Source organism: Ranitomeya imitator, chromosome 6 (genome assembly GCF_032444005.1).
Source record: "Ranitomeya imitator isolate aRanImi1 chromosome 6, aRanImi1.pri, whole genome shotgun sequence".
Classification (NCBI taxonomy): Eukaryota; Metazoa; Chordata; class Amphibia; order Anura; family Dendrobatidae; genus Ranitomeya; species Ranitomeya imitator.
The window spans coordinates 575506184-575519571 of NC_091287.1; the positions used below are offsets into that span (position 1 = coordinate 575506184).

A 13388-nucleotide genomic window follows, 5' to 3' on the forward strand; every position below is an offset into this window, starting at 1 on the left:
TATATATACAGGACAGGAGGAGTGGTACTGTGCAGTGTATATATACAGGAGGAGTGGTACTGTGCAGTATATATACAGGAGGAGTGGTACTGTGCAGTGTGTATATACAGGAGGAGTGGTACTGTGCAGTGTATATATACAGGAGGAGAGGTACTGTGCAGTGTATATATACAGGAGGAGTGGTACTGTGCAGTGTATATATATAAACAGGAGGAGTGGTACTGTGCAGTGTATATATACAGGAGGAGTGGTACTGTCCAGTGTATATATACAGGAGGAGTGGTACTGTGCAGTGTATATATATATATACAGGAGGAGTGGTACTGTGCAGTGTATATATATATATACAGGAGGAGTGGTACTGTGCAGTGTATATATATATATATATACAGGAGGAGTGGTACTGTCCAGTGTATATATACAGGAGGAGTGGTACTGTGCAGTGTATATATACAGGAGGAGGGTACTGTGCAGTGTATATATACAGGAGGAGTGGTACTGTGCAGTGTATATATACAGGAGGAGGGTACTGTGCAGTGTATATATACAGGAGTAGGGGTACTGTGCAGTGTGTATATATACAGGAGGAGTGGTACTGTGCAGTGTGTATATGTGTGTGTGTATATATATATATATATATATATATATATATATATATATATATATATATATATATATATATATATACAGGAGTAGGGGTTCTGTGCAGTGTATATATACAGGGAGAGCGGTACCGGAGCTGGGAAGCAGGGACTGCACAGCGCCAGGGGGTGAGTATACGGGGAGGGGAGCTGTCACGATATGGTATGAAATATCATATAAGTTTAGTTGTTCTTCAGCTCATGAGGTGGGCTAAACCCCCCCTTCTCTACTGACTCTCCTTGTTTCTCTATGGGCTACGGACTGTATGCTGGAAGGGGTTTTTATTGCCCTGGGGTCATAAATACCAGGCTCGACGAAAGTCACTCGCCCCTCCCACCTGCACTAGCTGGAACTGGAAAAATGGCTCCAAAATTCATGGAAGTTCTTTGTTTTGTTTTTGTAAGATATTACACAAACCGTTTACGTAAAGAACACGAAAATATATATTCTTTACATCCCTCGGTGATCTATTCACCACGGTAAACCTGAGCTTCTAGCTTTGACCCCGACAAAATAGCCACATGTGTAACTCTCCTACGTCCATGGGGTCCCCGTAAGTCTCCTCCAGTATTTGTAATACTTTGTCAAGGGTATCTGGTTCCCGGGAGGGCCGCAACATAACTGACTCTCTCGCCTCCCTGTCTAAAGCCATCACGGCTACCTCTGCCTGCAAGGCAGGTAACATAGGGTGCATTCTCATGATTCCCCTTTATACGCTCAGTCCAGCTCCATAACATGGTGTTATTCCCATTAGACTTTGGAAGGTTAACATTTGCCCCCGAGAGATACTGAACCTACGGCCCCCCCAGGTGCTTGGTCTGCCATGTCTATACGTGTAGACTGCATCTTGCCGACTACGCCAAGTGTGAGACGTCAGGAACGGAGGATGCAGGGAGAAAACTGAGGGAAACTCCATGCAGGGAGAAAACGGAGGGACAATATTCCCTATGACAGTAAATGGCTAATGGGGTTAAATTAAAGAAACCAGGACAAATAAAACAGGCAATTCAATTAATAACTTATCGCTCAGACGCCAGTCACGGTTGAACTCCAGTCTGTGACTGGGGCCGCTTACAGTCCTGAGGAAGATGGGGTAATCTCTCCTGACATTGGTGATGTCCTTTCGTGGTCCTGACGATGGCGACGATTTCTCGGAATCCTGACGCGGGTCTTGGGTCCAGTAGATGAAGGGGGAAACATCCTTATTAGTGATGAGAGAGAGTACTCGTTGCTCAGGTGTCCTCCGAGTATTTGTAACTGCTCGGCGATTTCGTTTTTGTTGCCGCAGGTAGATGATTTACAGCTTGATTGCATGTGAGGATTCCCTAGCAACCAGGCAACCCCCACATGTACTCAGGCTGGCTAGCAGCAGTAAATCATGCAGGTGAGGCGATGAAAACTAAATCTCCGAGCAGTCAAATACTCAGAGATCACCCGCTCATCACTAGTCCTTCTCCTCAGCGGGTAGTGTCCCAACAGTACGGTGACCTGCAACACTGCCCAAACACGGTTTACAACGAGCAGTCCGGTTATCTATGTCGTATCGTTGCGTTCCAAAGTCCCGTTCACAGACCTTGTCTCTCACGGTCAGTGGGGGCGGCTGTGGCAGCGGTCTCGGTGAAGGCAGCGGGGACAACGGCGTCTGAGCTGTACTCCCTCGGTAGTCTCCTGTCCAAGCGCTTTTCTGTCCCAGTCTCTGCTCTACTCTGCCCAGTCGCCTGACATCTGATTTTACCTCACAGGCGTCTCGCACTCTCGATGTTCCCGCCCAAATTGTTTGAATCCTCACGCGTGAACGTTCTCTCAGCTTAATCACGCCCCCTTTTCTCGAGTACAGGGAGCGGTCCCGCATTTTAAGCTTTTCCCCCTGTAATTTAGGTGACAGCCCTGACTGTTTCGGACCCGTTACTGAGGAGACGTGCCTAATGCGTTTCTTCCCCTTACATTCCCCCTCTCTTTGTGCTCGCCATTCCACGGGTGAGAGTTCTTGTAGTATGCTTTGATGTTCTTCTATGGTTCAAACAACTTGCCAAACAAAACGATCCTGATCAAATCTGTGAGGGGATTTTCCTGCTGTCGAATGCATAACACAGTGCGGGGCGGGGATTCAGCAACAGGGTGGCCGCACTGCCCGCACAGGCGCCGTCAGGAACCCGGCATCTGAGCTATGATGGCCACTACTCAATGCGCCTGCCCCTGGCAGGCACGCACAGCACAGGTGCCGGATTTCAGATGAAAACAGCGCTGTAGGGGCGGCGACCAGCGCCCAAGAAGAGATGGGTGACGGCATTTGGGCGCTTCAAAGAGGGGGTTCAGGCCTGCCTCCAGGTCTAAAGATAGGTATTTGGGGAAAATTATAAAACGCTTTATTGAGGGAATAACAGAACCAAAAACTAAAAGAGCCACCTTCTTAGAATGCAGCATTACTGTCGCACAAGGTGGCTCTTTTAGTTTATAACAGCTGGAGGGGGTGACAGTGGCCCTTTAATAGGCTGGGCAAGCACTTTGGCAAGCTGGAAAGACCCCAAGGCAAATGCCACTTGCAGGTTATTTGACCTTTTGAAATGGTGTATCATTTGTGTGTGTCAGTGGAGTATAAACGGAGCAAGTGTGCAATTGAATAGGCAGTGCATGTTTATAAATGTGTTTGCATATGTGACTCGCCTGCAGTGAAGTGTGCAATCCTCCAGTGTGCCTGAAATCAGCTGGGCAAGGAGTTCAGCAAGCTGGAAAGCCTCAAGGCAAATGTTAGGATTTGTTTGTGATGTCTGTAAGCAGCTTTGGGGTAGTGTGGTGCCACCTGCAGGTCATTTTTCCTTACTGCAGGTTTATGAAAATTAATGTTTTAAGGGGATCTGTCACCCCAGAATACTGTGGATAAGCCCCTGATGACGGTAGCCACAGCTTATAGGCCCAAAATTAGGTGACCGATTCCCTTTAAACTGTATTTTGTGATCACATCGTGGATGTGTGGTTTGTTTGGCTATTTTCTTGCTGAAGGAGGCAAGTTTACCTTTCAAATGGTGTATCAGTATGAGCGGAGATAAAGTAAGAAAAAGTGTTTAGAAATAAATATATATTAATGCAATTCTTCCTTCTCACCCCCCAATGTGAGTGGTGTTTGTTGTCCTCTCTCATTCTCGAGTCCTCTACCAGTACTGGGAGTTTGAGGGTTCTGCGCAGGATCTTGGCTGTTCCCAGCATTGCGTTTTTCTGGACATCTGCTCCTGGGATCTGTTGTAGCCATTGCTCCAACTTAGGGGTCACTGCTCCGATCACCACTGGGATCACTGTTGCCTTCACCTTCCACATCTTCTCCCGTTCTCCTTTGAGGTCCTGGTGTTTCTCCATCTTCTCATATTCCTTCTTTCTGATGTTGCCGTCACTTGGCACTGCCACATCTACAACCCTGTTATGAAAGGTAATTCAGTACCACAATGGACATAGAGGTCAGCGCACATACAGTGACCTGGCAATTACCCACAAAACAAGAACGAGCTCTGAGACGTGGGAACTCTGTTGACCGCAATCCCTAATCCTCTCAAACCACACTAAAGGCAGCCGTGGATTGCGCCTAACGCTCCCTATGCAACTCGGCACGGCCTGAGAAACTAGCTAGCCTGAAGATAGAAAATAAGCCTACCTTGCCTCAGAGAAATACCCCAAAGGAAAAGGCAGCCCCCCACATATAATGACTGTGAGTAAGATGAAAAGACAAACGTAGAGATGAAATAGATTTAGCAAAGTGAGGCCCAACTTTCTGAACAGAGCGAGGATAGGAAAGGTAACTTTGCGGTCAACACAAAACCCTAAAGAAAACCACGCAAAGGGGGCAAAAAGACCCTCCGTACCGAACTAACGGCACGGAGGTACACCCTCTGCGTACCAGAGCTTCCAGCAAGCAGAAAAAAACAAATTGACAAGCTGGACAGAAAAAAACAGCAAACAAATAGCAAAGAGGAACTTGGCTATGCAGAGCAGCAGGCCACAGGAACGATCCAGGAGGAAACAGGTCCAATACTAGAACATAGACTGGAGGCCAGGATCAAAGCACTAGGTGGAGTTAAATAGAGCAGCACCTAACGACTTCACCACATCACCTGAGGAAGGAAACTCAGAAGCCGCAGTACCACTTTCCTCCACCAACGGAAGCTCACAGAGAGAACCAGCCGAAGTACCACTTGTGACCACAGGAGGGAGCTCTGCCACAGAATTCACAACACAACCCCTGGCAAAAATTATGGAATCACTGGCCTCGGAGGATGTTCATTCAATTGTTTTGTGCCAAAAAACTCTACTTTAATTTTGTAGAAAAAAAAACAATTTCAAATGACAACTTTCTGGCTTGAAGAAACACTAAAAGAAATCAAGAGCAAAAAATGTTGTGGTAAGTATTTGTTACTTTTTTAACCAAGCAGAGGGGAAAAATTATGGAATCATGAAAAACAAACAAATAAACCCTCCAACACGTCACTACTATTTTGTTGCACCACCTCTGGCTTTCATTACAGCTTGCCGTCTCTGAGGCCTGGACTTAATGAGGGTCACACAGGACTCGTCATCAATCTGGCTCCAACTTCCTCTGATTGCGGTTGCCAGATCAGCTTTGCAGGTTGGATTCTTGTCATCGACCATTTTCTGCAACTTCCACCAAAGATTTTCAATTAGATTGAGATCCGGACTATTTGCAGCCGTGACATTCACCTTATGTGTCTATTTTCATGGAATGTTTTCACAGTTTTTGCTCTATGGCAGGATGCATTATCATCTTGATAAATGATTTCATCATCCCCAAACATCCTTTCAATTGATGGAATAAGAAAAGTGTCCAAAATATCAACATAAACTTGTGCATTTATTGAAGATGCAATGACAGACGTCTCCCCAGTGCCTTTACCTGACATGCAGCCCCATATCACCAATGACTGTGGAAATTTGCATGTTCTCTTCAGGCAGTCATCTTTATAAATCTCATTGGAACGGCCCCAAACAAAAGTTCCATCATCATCACCTTGCCCAATGCAGATTCGTGATTCATCACTGAATATGACTTTCATCCACAGTCCACGATTGCTTTTCCTTAGCCCATTGTAACCTTGTTTTTTTCTGTTTAGGTGTTGATGGCTTTTGTTTAGATTTTCTGTATGTAAATCCCATTTCCTTTATGCGGTTTCTTACAGTTCGGTCACAGACGTTGACTCCAGTTTCCTCCCATTCGTTCCTCATTTGTTTTGTTGTGCATTTCCTGTTTTGGAAACATATTGCTTTAGGTTTCCAGTCTTGACGCTTTGATGACTTCCTTGGTCTACCAGTATGTTTGCCTTTAACAACCTTCCCATGTTGTTTGTATTTGGTCCAGATTTTAGACACAGCTGACTGTGAACAACCAACATGTTTTACAACATTGCGTCATGATTTACCCTCTTAGTTTGATAATCCTCTCCTTTGTTTCAATTGACATCTCTGGTGTTGGAGCCATGATTCATGTCAGTCCACTTGGTGCAGCAGCTCTCCAAGGTGTGATCACTCCTTTTTAGATGCAGACTAACGAGCAGATCTAATTTGCTGTAGGTGTTATTTTTGGGTGTGAAAATTTACAGGGTGATTCCATAATGTTTTCCTCAGAATTGAGTGATTCCATAATTTTTCCCTATGCTTAGTTGAAAAAAGTAACCATTACGGACTACCACATTTTTTGTTCTTGATTTCTTTTAGTGTTTCTTAAAGCCAGAAAGTTGCCATTTGAAATTACTTTAGTTTTGTGCCATGCTTGTGATCGGCTTTTTTTTTTTGTTAGTTGTTTAATTTTGTAGAAAAACAGAGTGAACATCCCCCAAGGCCGGTGATTCCATAATTTTTGCCAGGGTTTGTATTATCATTGCTGTCTTCTGGTCCTTGTCTGGTTGATTAGCCAACACCTGCTTATCCGCCTGGATCTTGAAGTCCCTCAGGATTTCAGCCCTTTCATTCTTCACCACTTTCTCTGGGGTCTCCCACCTGGACTGAGGGGCTGTGTATATATCTATATACCTTATGACTCTTTACATTTAATTACAGGGGGTGAAGAAACCGTTTTCAGAAGTTATTAAAGCGAACATCGGGGACGCTCATGCGATGGGTCAGAAGCCGATCACTTTCCTGCGGCAGGTGAGGATGCAGTACTGGAGTCCTCCAGCGCAGGGCTGTGTCGGGTGTTCCTCTGTCGCCCTGTGACCCCGGGGTGTTTCCTCCCTCAGGTCAGCGCCATCTGTTTGTACCCAGAGCTCCTGAACGACAATAAGTTCCCGGATGATGTGAAGCAGAAGGCGCTGCGGATTCTGCAGGCTTGTGGGGGCAACAGCCTCGGTGGGTAACGTGCTGACTTCTCCTGGGGAGGTCTGATAGGGCAGGAAGTGTTGTCAGAGGTCTGTGTGCCTGTGCCATCAATGGTCAGAGCTGTAGTTGTCACATATGAGCCCCCCGAGTGTGGGTTGGTGGTAGATGTGGTGCTGAGGTCTTCATGACTTCCTACTGTGCTATATCGCAGGGTCCTACAGCGCCAGCCAAGGAATAGAGGTGGTCCGGCAGGATGTGTCCAGGTACATTGAGCGGAGAGACGGCGGCATCCCCTCCAACCCAGACAACATTTACCTCTCCACCGGTGCCAGTGACTCCATCGTGGTAAGTGGCCGCCCCTCGACGCCGGACCCCTGACCCTGAGCCTGGACAGCACTGCCGCACGCACACACATCCTCGAGCCTGGACAGTACCGCATGAACTACTTGCTGCCACCCCTGGCCATTTCTACAGGCCGATTGGATGCCTGACAGGCAGCTTATGGCTTTGGAGTGCGGCTTACAGATCAAAAGGAACAGAATTATTACATTTTATATTTAATCCAGAACAATAGCCAGTGTTTTAAAAAAAATATATGTATATATAAATTTTTTTAAAGATTTTACAACGGGGACAAAACAATACGGCATATACAGTTATATTAAATAAAGTGAATTAATAGAGACACCTAATACAACGATCAGAGATGGCTCAGCTAGCGGAGGGAAGCAATCCGATTGGAACCGTGGATGGAGCGTACACCGATCATACATAACTATTTATCAGCATCTGTTACATCCATATACCCCCTTGAAGCATTCACACCGGCTCCTTTTAGGGGATCCTCAGCGACATAACCCCCCGCAGCGTGACATGGCCGAGTTCTCCTCTACCACAGCATTATGCATCACATTCACAGTATCCTCCTTACTAGTCCCTGACGGCCGGCAGAGATGGTCATGACCGGTAGGGGCTCTGTTACCATCTGCACCGTGTGACCCTAGACATTGACCCGTGTACAGTGGAGGGTAATACTTCTCCCCGGAGTTGTTGCCTCAGGATGTGATGGCACAGGCAGGCACGGCGTCATGTTTTAGGGCTGTCTTGGCATCATGTCCCCTCCTGCCCTGTGCTCTCCTTCCTCTGCCATCAGTGTCTTTGTCCATGCTGCCGTCATCACCACCTTTTGCTTCAGATTCCTGGAGACCCTTCTGCTATTATTAGGTCAAGGCCCCCTCCCTCCTCTGTCCCCACTGCTACTTTCTCCTCCTCTGTCACCTCCTCCTCTTCTGTTCCCCTCCTGTCCCCCTTCTCTTTTGTCCCCCCTCTGTCCTCTCTTTTTCCTCTGTCCTCTCTTTTTCCTCTGTCCTCTCTTTTTCCTCTGTCCTCTCTTTTCCTCTGTCCTCTCTTCTCCTCTGTCCTCTCTTCTCCCCTGGCATCCTGTGTGGTTAACCCCAGTAGTGCTGCTGTCTCACCGGGATCTCTTCCTTCAGACCATGCTGAAGCTGCTGGTGTCAGGTCAGGGCCGCTCTCGGACCGGTGTCCTCATCCCCATCCCCCAGTACCCCCTGTACTCGGCTGCGCTGGCGGAGCTGGGGGCCGTGCAGGTGAACTACTATCTGGACGAAGAGAAGTGCTGGGCGCTGAACGTCACCGAGCTGCAGAGGGCGCTGCACGAGGCCCGGAAACACTGCGACCCCAAGGTCCTGTGCATCATTAACCCGGGAAACCCCACAGGTACCTTCCACAGTGATGTGGGGTGGCCCGGGGGTCCTCTCTGCTCTGGGTCTCCCTGGGATGGAAGGAGGTCTCTGCTCCAGGCATTACAGTGATGGAGGGGGGGGGTCAGATGGGGGTCTCTGCTCCGTGTGTCACGTGATCGGGGTTGGCGGTGGGTCTCTGTGATCTGGGTGTCTTAGTGATGGTGGGTGTGTCCGCTCTAGGTCTTCCAGTGATGGGGGTGAGGGCGGCTGGGGGTCTCCGCTCTGGGTCTTCCAGTGATGGGGGCGGCTGGGGGTCTCCGCTCTGGGTCTTCCAGTGATGGGGGCGGCTGGGGGTCTCCGCTCTGGGTCTTCCAGTGATGGGGGCGGCTGGGGGTCTCCGCTCTGGGTCTTCCAGTGATGGGGGCGGCTGGGGGTCTCCGCTCTGGGTCTTCCAGTGATGGGGGCGGCTGGGGGTCTCCGCTCTGGGTCTTCCAGTGATGGGGGTGAGGGCGGCTGGGGGTCTCCGCTCTGGGTCTTCCAGTGATGGGGGCGGCTGGGGGTCTCCGCTCTGGGTCTTCCAGTGATGGGGGCGGCTGGGGGTCTCCGCTCTGGGTCTTCCAGTGATGGGGGCGGCTGGGGGTCTCCGCTCTGGGTCTTCCAGTGATGGGGGCGGCTGGGGGTCTCCGCTCTGGGTCTTCCAGTGATGGGGGCGGCTGGGGGTCTCCGCTCTGGGTCTTCCAGTGATGGGGGCGGCTGGGGGTCTCCGCTCTGGGTCTTCCAGTGATGGGGGCGGCTGGGGGTCTCCGCTCTGGGTCTTCCAGTGATGGGGGCGGCTGGGGGTCTCCGCTCTGGGTCTTCCAGTGATGGGGGCGGCTGGGGGTCTCCGCTCTGGGTCTTCCAGTGATGGGGGCGGCTGGGGGTCTCCGCTCTGGGTCTTCCAGTGATGGGGTGAGGGCGGCTGGGGGTCTCCGCTCTGGGTCTTCCAGTGATGGGGGCGGCTGGGGGTCTCCGCTCTGGGTCTTCCAGTGATGGGGGCGGCTGGGGGTCTCCGCTCTGGGTCTTCCAGTGATGGGGGCGGCTGGGGGTCTCCGCTCTGGGTCTTCCAGTGATGGGGGCGGCTGGGGGTCTCCGCTCTGGGTCTTCCAGTGATGGGGTGAGGGCGGCTGGGGGTCTCCGCTCTGGGTCTTCCAGTGATGGGGGCGGCTGGGGGTCTCCGCTCTGGGTCTTCCAGTGATGGGGCGGCTGGGGGTCTCCACTCTAGGTATCCCGGTGACAGGGGTGAGGGCGGCTGGGGGTCTCCCAGTGATCTGCGTTGTTTTTCCTCAGGTCAGGTGCAGAGCAGGAAATGCATCGAGGACGTGATTCGCTTTGCGGCTGAAGAGAACCTGTTTGTGATGGCCGATGAGGTGAGCAGTCCAGTTGCTCCTCGCCCCGTTCTTTGCTGTCCCCCTCCACCTTCTCGCCCGCTTCTTTCCTCCCTCGGATACCTCTTATTGGGGTCCCGTTGCTGCTCCTTTCCCCTCAGGTTTATCAGGACAACATTTATGCCGAGGGCTGCGCCTTCCACTCCTTCAAGAAGGTTCTGTTTGAGATGGGCCCCAAGTACTCGGACGTGGTGGAGCTGGCGTCATTTCACTCCACATCCAAGGGCTTCATGGGCGAGTGAGTGCAGATGTGCCGCATCTCCCCTGGTGGTCTTGGAGATGGTAGTTCTCATCCATGATGTTATTCCCTCCCTCAGGTGCGGTTTCCGGGGTGGGTACATGGAGGTGGTCAATATGGACTGTGCTGTGAAACAGGAGCTCACTAAGCTGGTGTCTGTGCGTTTGTGCCCCCCTGTGCCCGGGCAGGCGCTTCTGGACATGATCGTGAACCCCCCTCAACCGGGAGAACCGTCCTATAAGCAGTTCATGGCGGTAAGACCATAGAGAGCGGCATAAGATGTGGCGGAGCAAGACTATGGCGACTCTTACTGTTTGCCTTTCATTCCCAGGAGAAGCAAGCTGTGCTGGGTAACCTGGCGGAGAAGGCGCGGCTCACCGAGGAAATCCTAAATGGAGCCCCAGGGATCCAGTGTAATCCAGTCCAGGGAGCCATGTACTCCTTCCCAAGGATCCAGATTCCAGAGCGAGCAGTCAGACTGGCCCAGGTAACGCCCTTATGGCAGCCGCACAGTCCCTGTTACCATCCACACGGTCTGTTCCATCAGACGCTGGAGAGTGAATTTGATGGGGCGAGACCCCCCAAAATGGTTTAATTGTCTTCCTTCATTTCGATGGTTGGATCTAGATGGCGGAAGTGTCACCTTCTGACCAGCCGCACCTACATCGCCCTCACCACTTCCCTCCTCTTCCTCCGCAGTCTGAAGGTCAGGCCCCAGACATGTTCTTCTGTATGAAGTTACTGGAAGAGACGGGCATTTGTGTTGTACCGGGGAGCGGCTTTGGCCAGCGAGATGGAACCCACCACTTTAGGTAGGTGCAGTTCCCGGACACCAAGCTGCAGCTTGTGCATTCTCACGTTTTGGTTTATGCTTGTCTGTATTTCTGCAGGATGACTATTCTCCCACCAACCGAGAAGCTGAAGAGTCTTCTGGAGCGGCTGAAGGATTTCCACCAGAAATTCATGCAGGAATATTCTCCATGATGGACAGGACTGTGATACACGAGACCCATGGCAGTTCCTGTTCTTGCACCTTATAATTATGAGTGCCAATCTAGTCCTGGTGGTCCTCTGGCTGACAAGACCTCCCAACCGCCTTATAATGACATGTGCACATCCTGTCCTGGTGGTCCTCTGGCTGACACGACCTCCCGCCTGCCTTGTAATTACATGTGCCCATCCTGTCCTGTTGGTCCTCTGGCTGACTAGACCTCCGAACCGCCTTATAGTTACTACCATTCTGGTGGTCTTCCGGTTGACAATACCTTCCAACCAGCTTATTGTTACACATTGTCTTCCAGCTGACGAGACCTCCCGACTGCCTTATCATGACATGTACCCACCCTGTCCTGGTGGTCCTCTGGCTGACGAGACCTCCTGACCCTCTTATAGTTACACCTGCCCATCCCATTCTGGTGGTCTTCCAGTTGACAAGACCCCCCAACTAGCACACAGTTACACATTGTCGGCCGGCTGAAGAGACCTCCTGACCACCTTATAATTACACCTGTCCAGCTTGGTGGTCTTCCTTCTGATGAGCCCTCCTGACCACCTTATAAGTTACACCTGCCCATCCTGTCCTGGTGGTCCTCTGGCTGACGAGACCTCCCAGCCACTTTATAATTACACCTGTCCATACCGGTGGTCTTCTGACTGACGAGACCTCCTGACCACTTTCTGCTGATTCTGATTGCTTCTTCTGTTTGGATCTTGAGAAATTCCCATTTCCAGAGTTTCACTTTCATTTTTCAATTTGTAAAGTCATTTTTGAGCATGTGGTGGTCCGAGCTGTTGCCTCCCGCTGGTGTACCCTCTGGTGTAATGTCCGGACCTCCATGTACCACTCTGACATCCTGCTATTCACCTTGAATCGCATGTTAAATCTGCTTATAAAATGCTTCATGTGGGGAGATAATGACCTGGGCGCTCTCTAGGCGAGGGGCCCTTCACTATCTGCTTGAAGACCCCTCTTTATATAGAAATCACTGGATGACGCTGCTATGCTAAATGCACAAAACTAATCATCCTCCTCCTCTGGGCGGTGTGAGGTGGCAGGGCCTTTATTCTGAGGTGGGACGCACAGTATGAACTCAGTTGCTAGGTGTCGCCCCCCGGTGTGGCCTCCCGGCATTTCATACAATGATCGCAACCGACGATGACCTAATAATAATTTGCTGCTCATGTGACAAGGGCTAAATATGTGCGAATGCTGAAACCAATAAAGATGGAAAACATGTTGTTCAACATTTTTATAAATGATCTAGATAAGGGAATTGAAGGTAAACTAATCACATTTGCAGATGATGCAAAGATAGGAGGGATCGCTAACACTAGTGAAGGAAAAAAAAAGGATTCAGAAGGATCTAGATAAGCTTAAACAATAGGCAGCGACTAATAGAATGGTATTTAACAGAGAAATGCAAGATTCTACATCTGGGCAAGAAAAATTAAAATTACATCTATAGAATGGGAGGAATAGAACTAAGCAACAGCAGGTGTAAAAAGATGGGTATATTAACATCACAGACTGCACAGGAGTCAACAGTGTGATGCAGCAGCAAAAAAAGGCAAACACAGTTCTGGGATGTATAAGAGAAGCATTGAGTTTAGATCACGTTAAGTAATTATCTCCCTCTATTCCTTGCTCAGGTCTCATCTCGAATACTGTGTTCAGTTCTGGCCACCACATTATTAAAAAGACATTGAAAAACTGGGACATAAGAACGCGCAAAATATCGTTTTAACTGTAAAACAAGCACAGAAACCAACATGGATGTGCTCACCTGGTTTTGTTGCACCTAAGCTACATGTAACAATCGCATGTATCCTCTGCTGCAGGACACGAGTCCGAAGGACTTTAGAGAGAGAACATATCCCAGTGAAGCGTCACTTGAGGCGCTACTGATAAATATATGAATATTTTCCTCGAAAACTATTTTAGCAGGTTTACACAGGATCTCTTCATCAGGACAAAAACCTAGTGGACCCTTGTGAAAGATTCTTGTCTATATGCGGTATTTCTTTAGAAAACACCCGGGTTATCTTAAGATCATCTTTCACAGCGGT

General features: G+C 49.6%; 1 protein-coding gene across 11 annotated transcripts in view; it reads left to right on the forward strand.

Moving 5' to 3' along the window:
- Positions 1–12556, forward strand: part of LOC138643269 (alanine aminotransferase 2) — a 159670-nt gene extending 147114 nt beyond the window's left edge. For all 11 annotated transcript variants that reach the window (XM_069732186.1, XM_069732180.1, XM_069732182.1 and 8 more), the window contains 10 exons: positions 6700–6789; positions 6879–6987; positions 7169–7302; positions 8451–8694; positions 9987–10066; positions 10186–10322; positions 10402–10576; positions 10654–10809; positions 11022–11134; positions 11213–12556. In XM_069732186.1, coding sequence (XP_069588287.1) covers positions 6700–6789; positions 6879–6987; positions 7169–7302; positions 8451–8694; positions 9987–10066; positions 10186–10322; positions 10402–10576; positions 10654–10809; positions 11022–11134; positions 11213–11306 — 1332 coding nt within the window. In that variant the 3' untranslated portion in view covers positions 11307–12556. The remainder of the gene's footprint in view (positions 1–6699; positions 6790–6878; positions 6988–7168; positions 7303–8450; positions 8695–9986; positions 10067–10185; positions 10323–10401; positions 10577–10653; positions 10810–11021; positions 11135–11212) is intronic.
- The last annotated feature ends 832 nt before the right edge of the window (positions 12557–13388 follow it).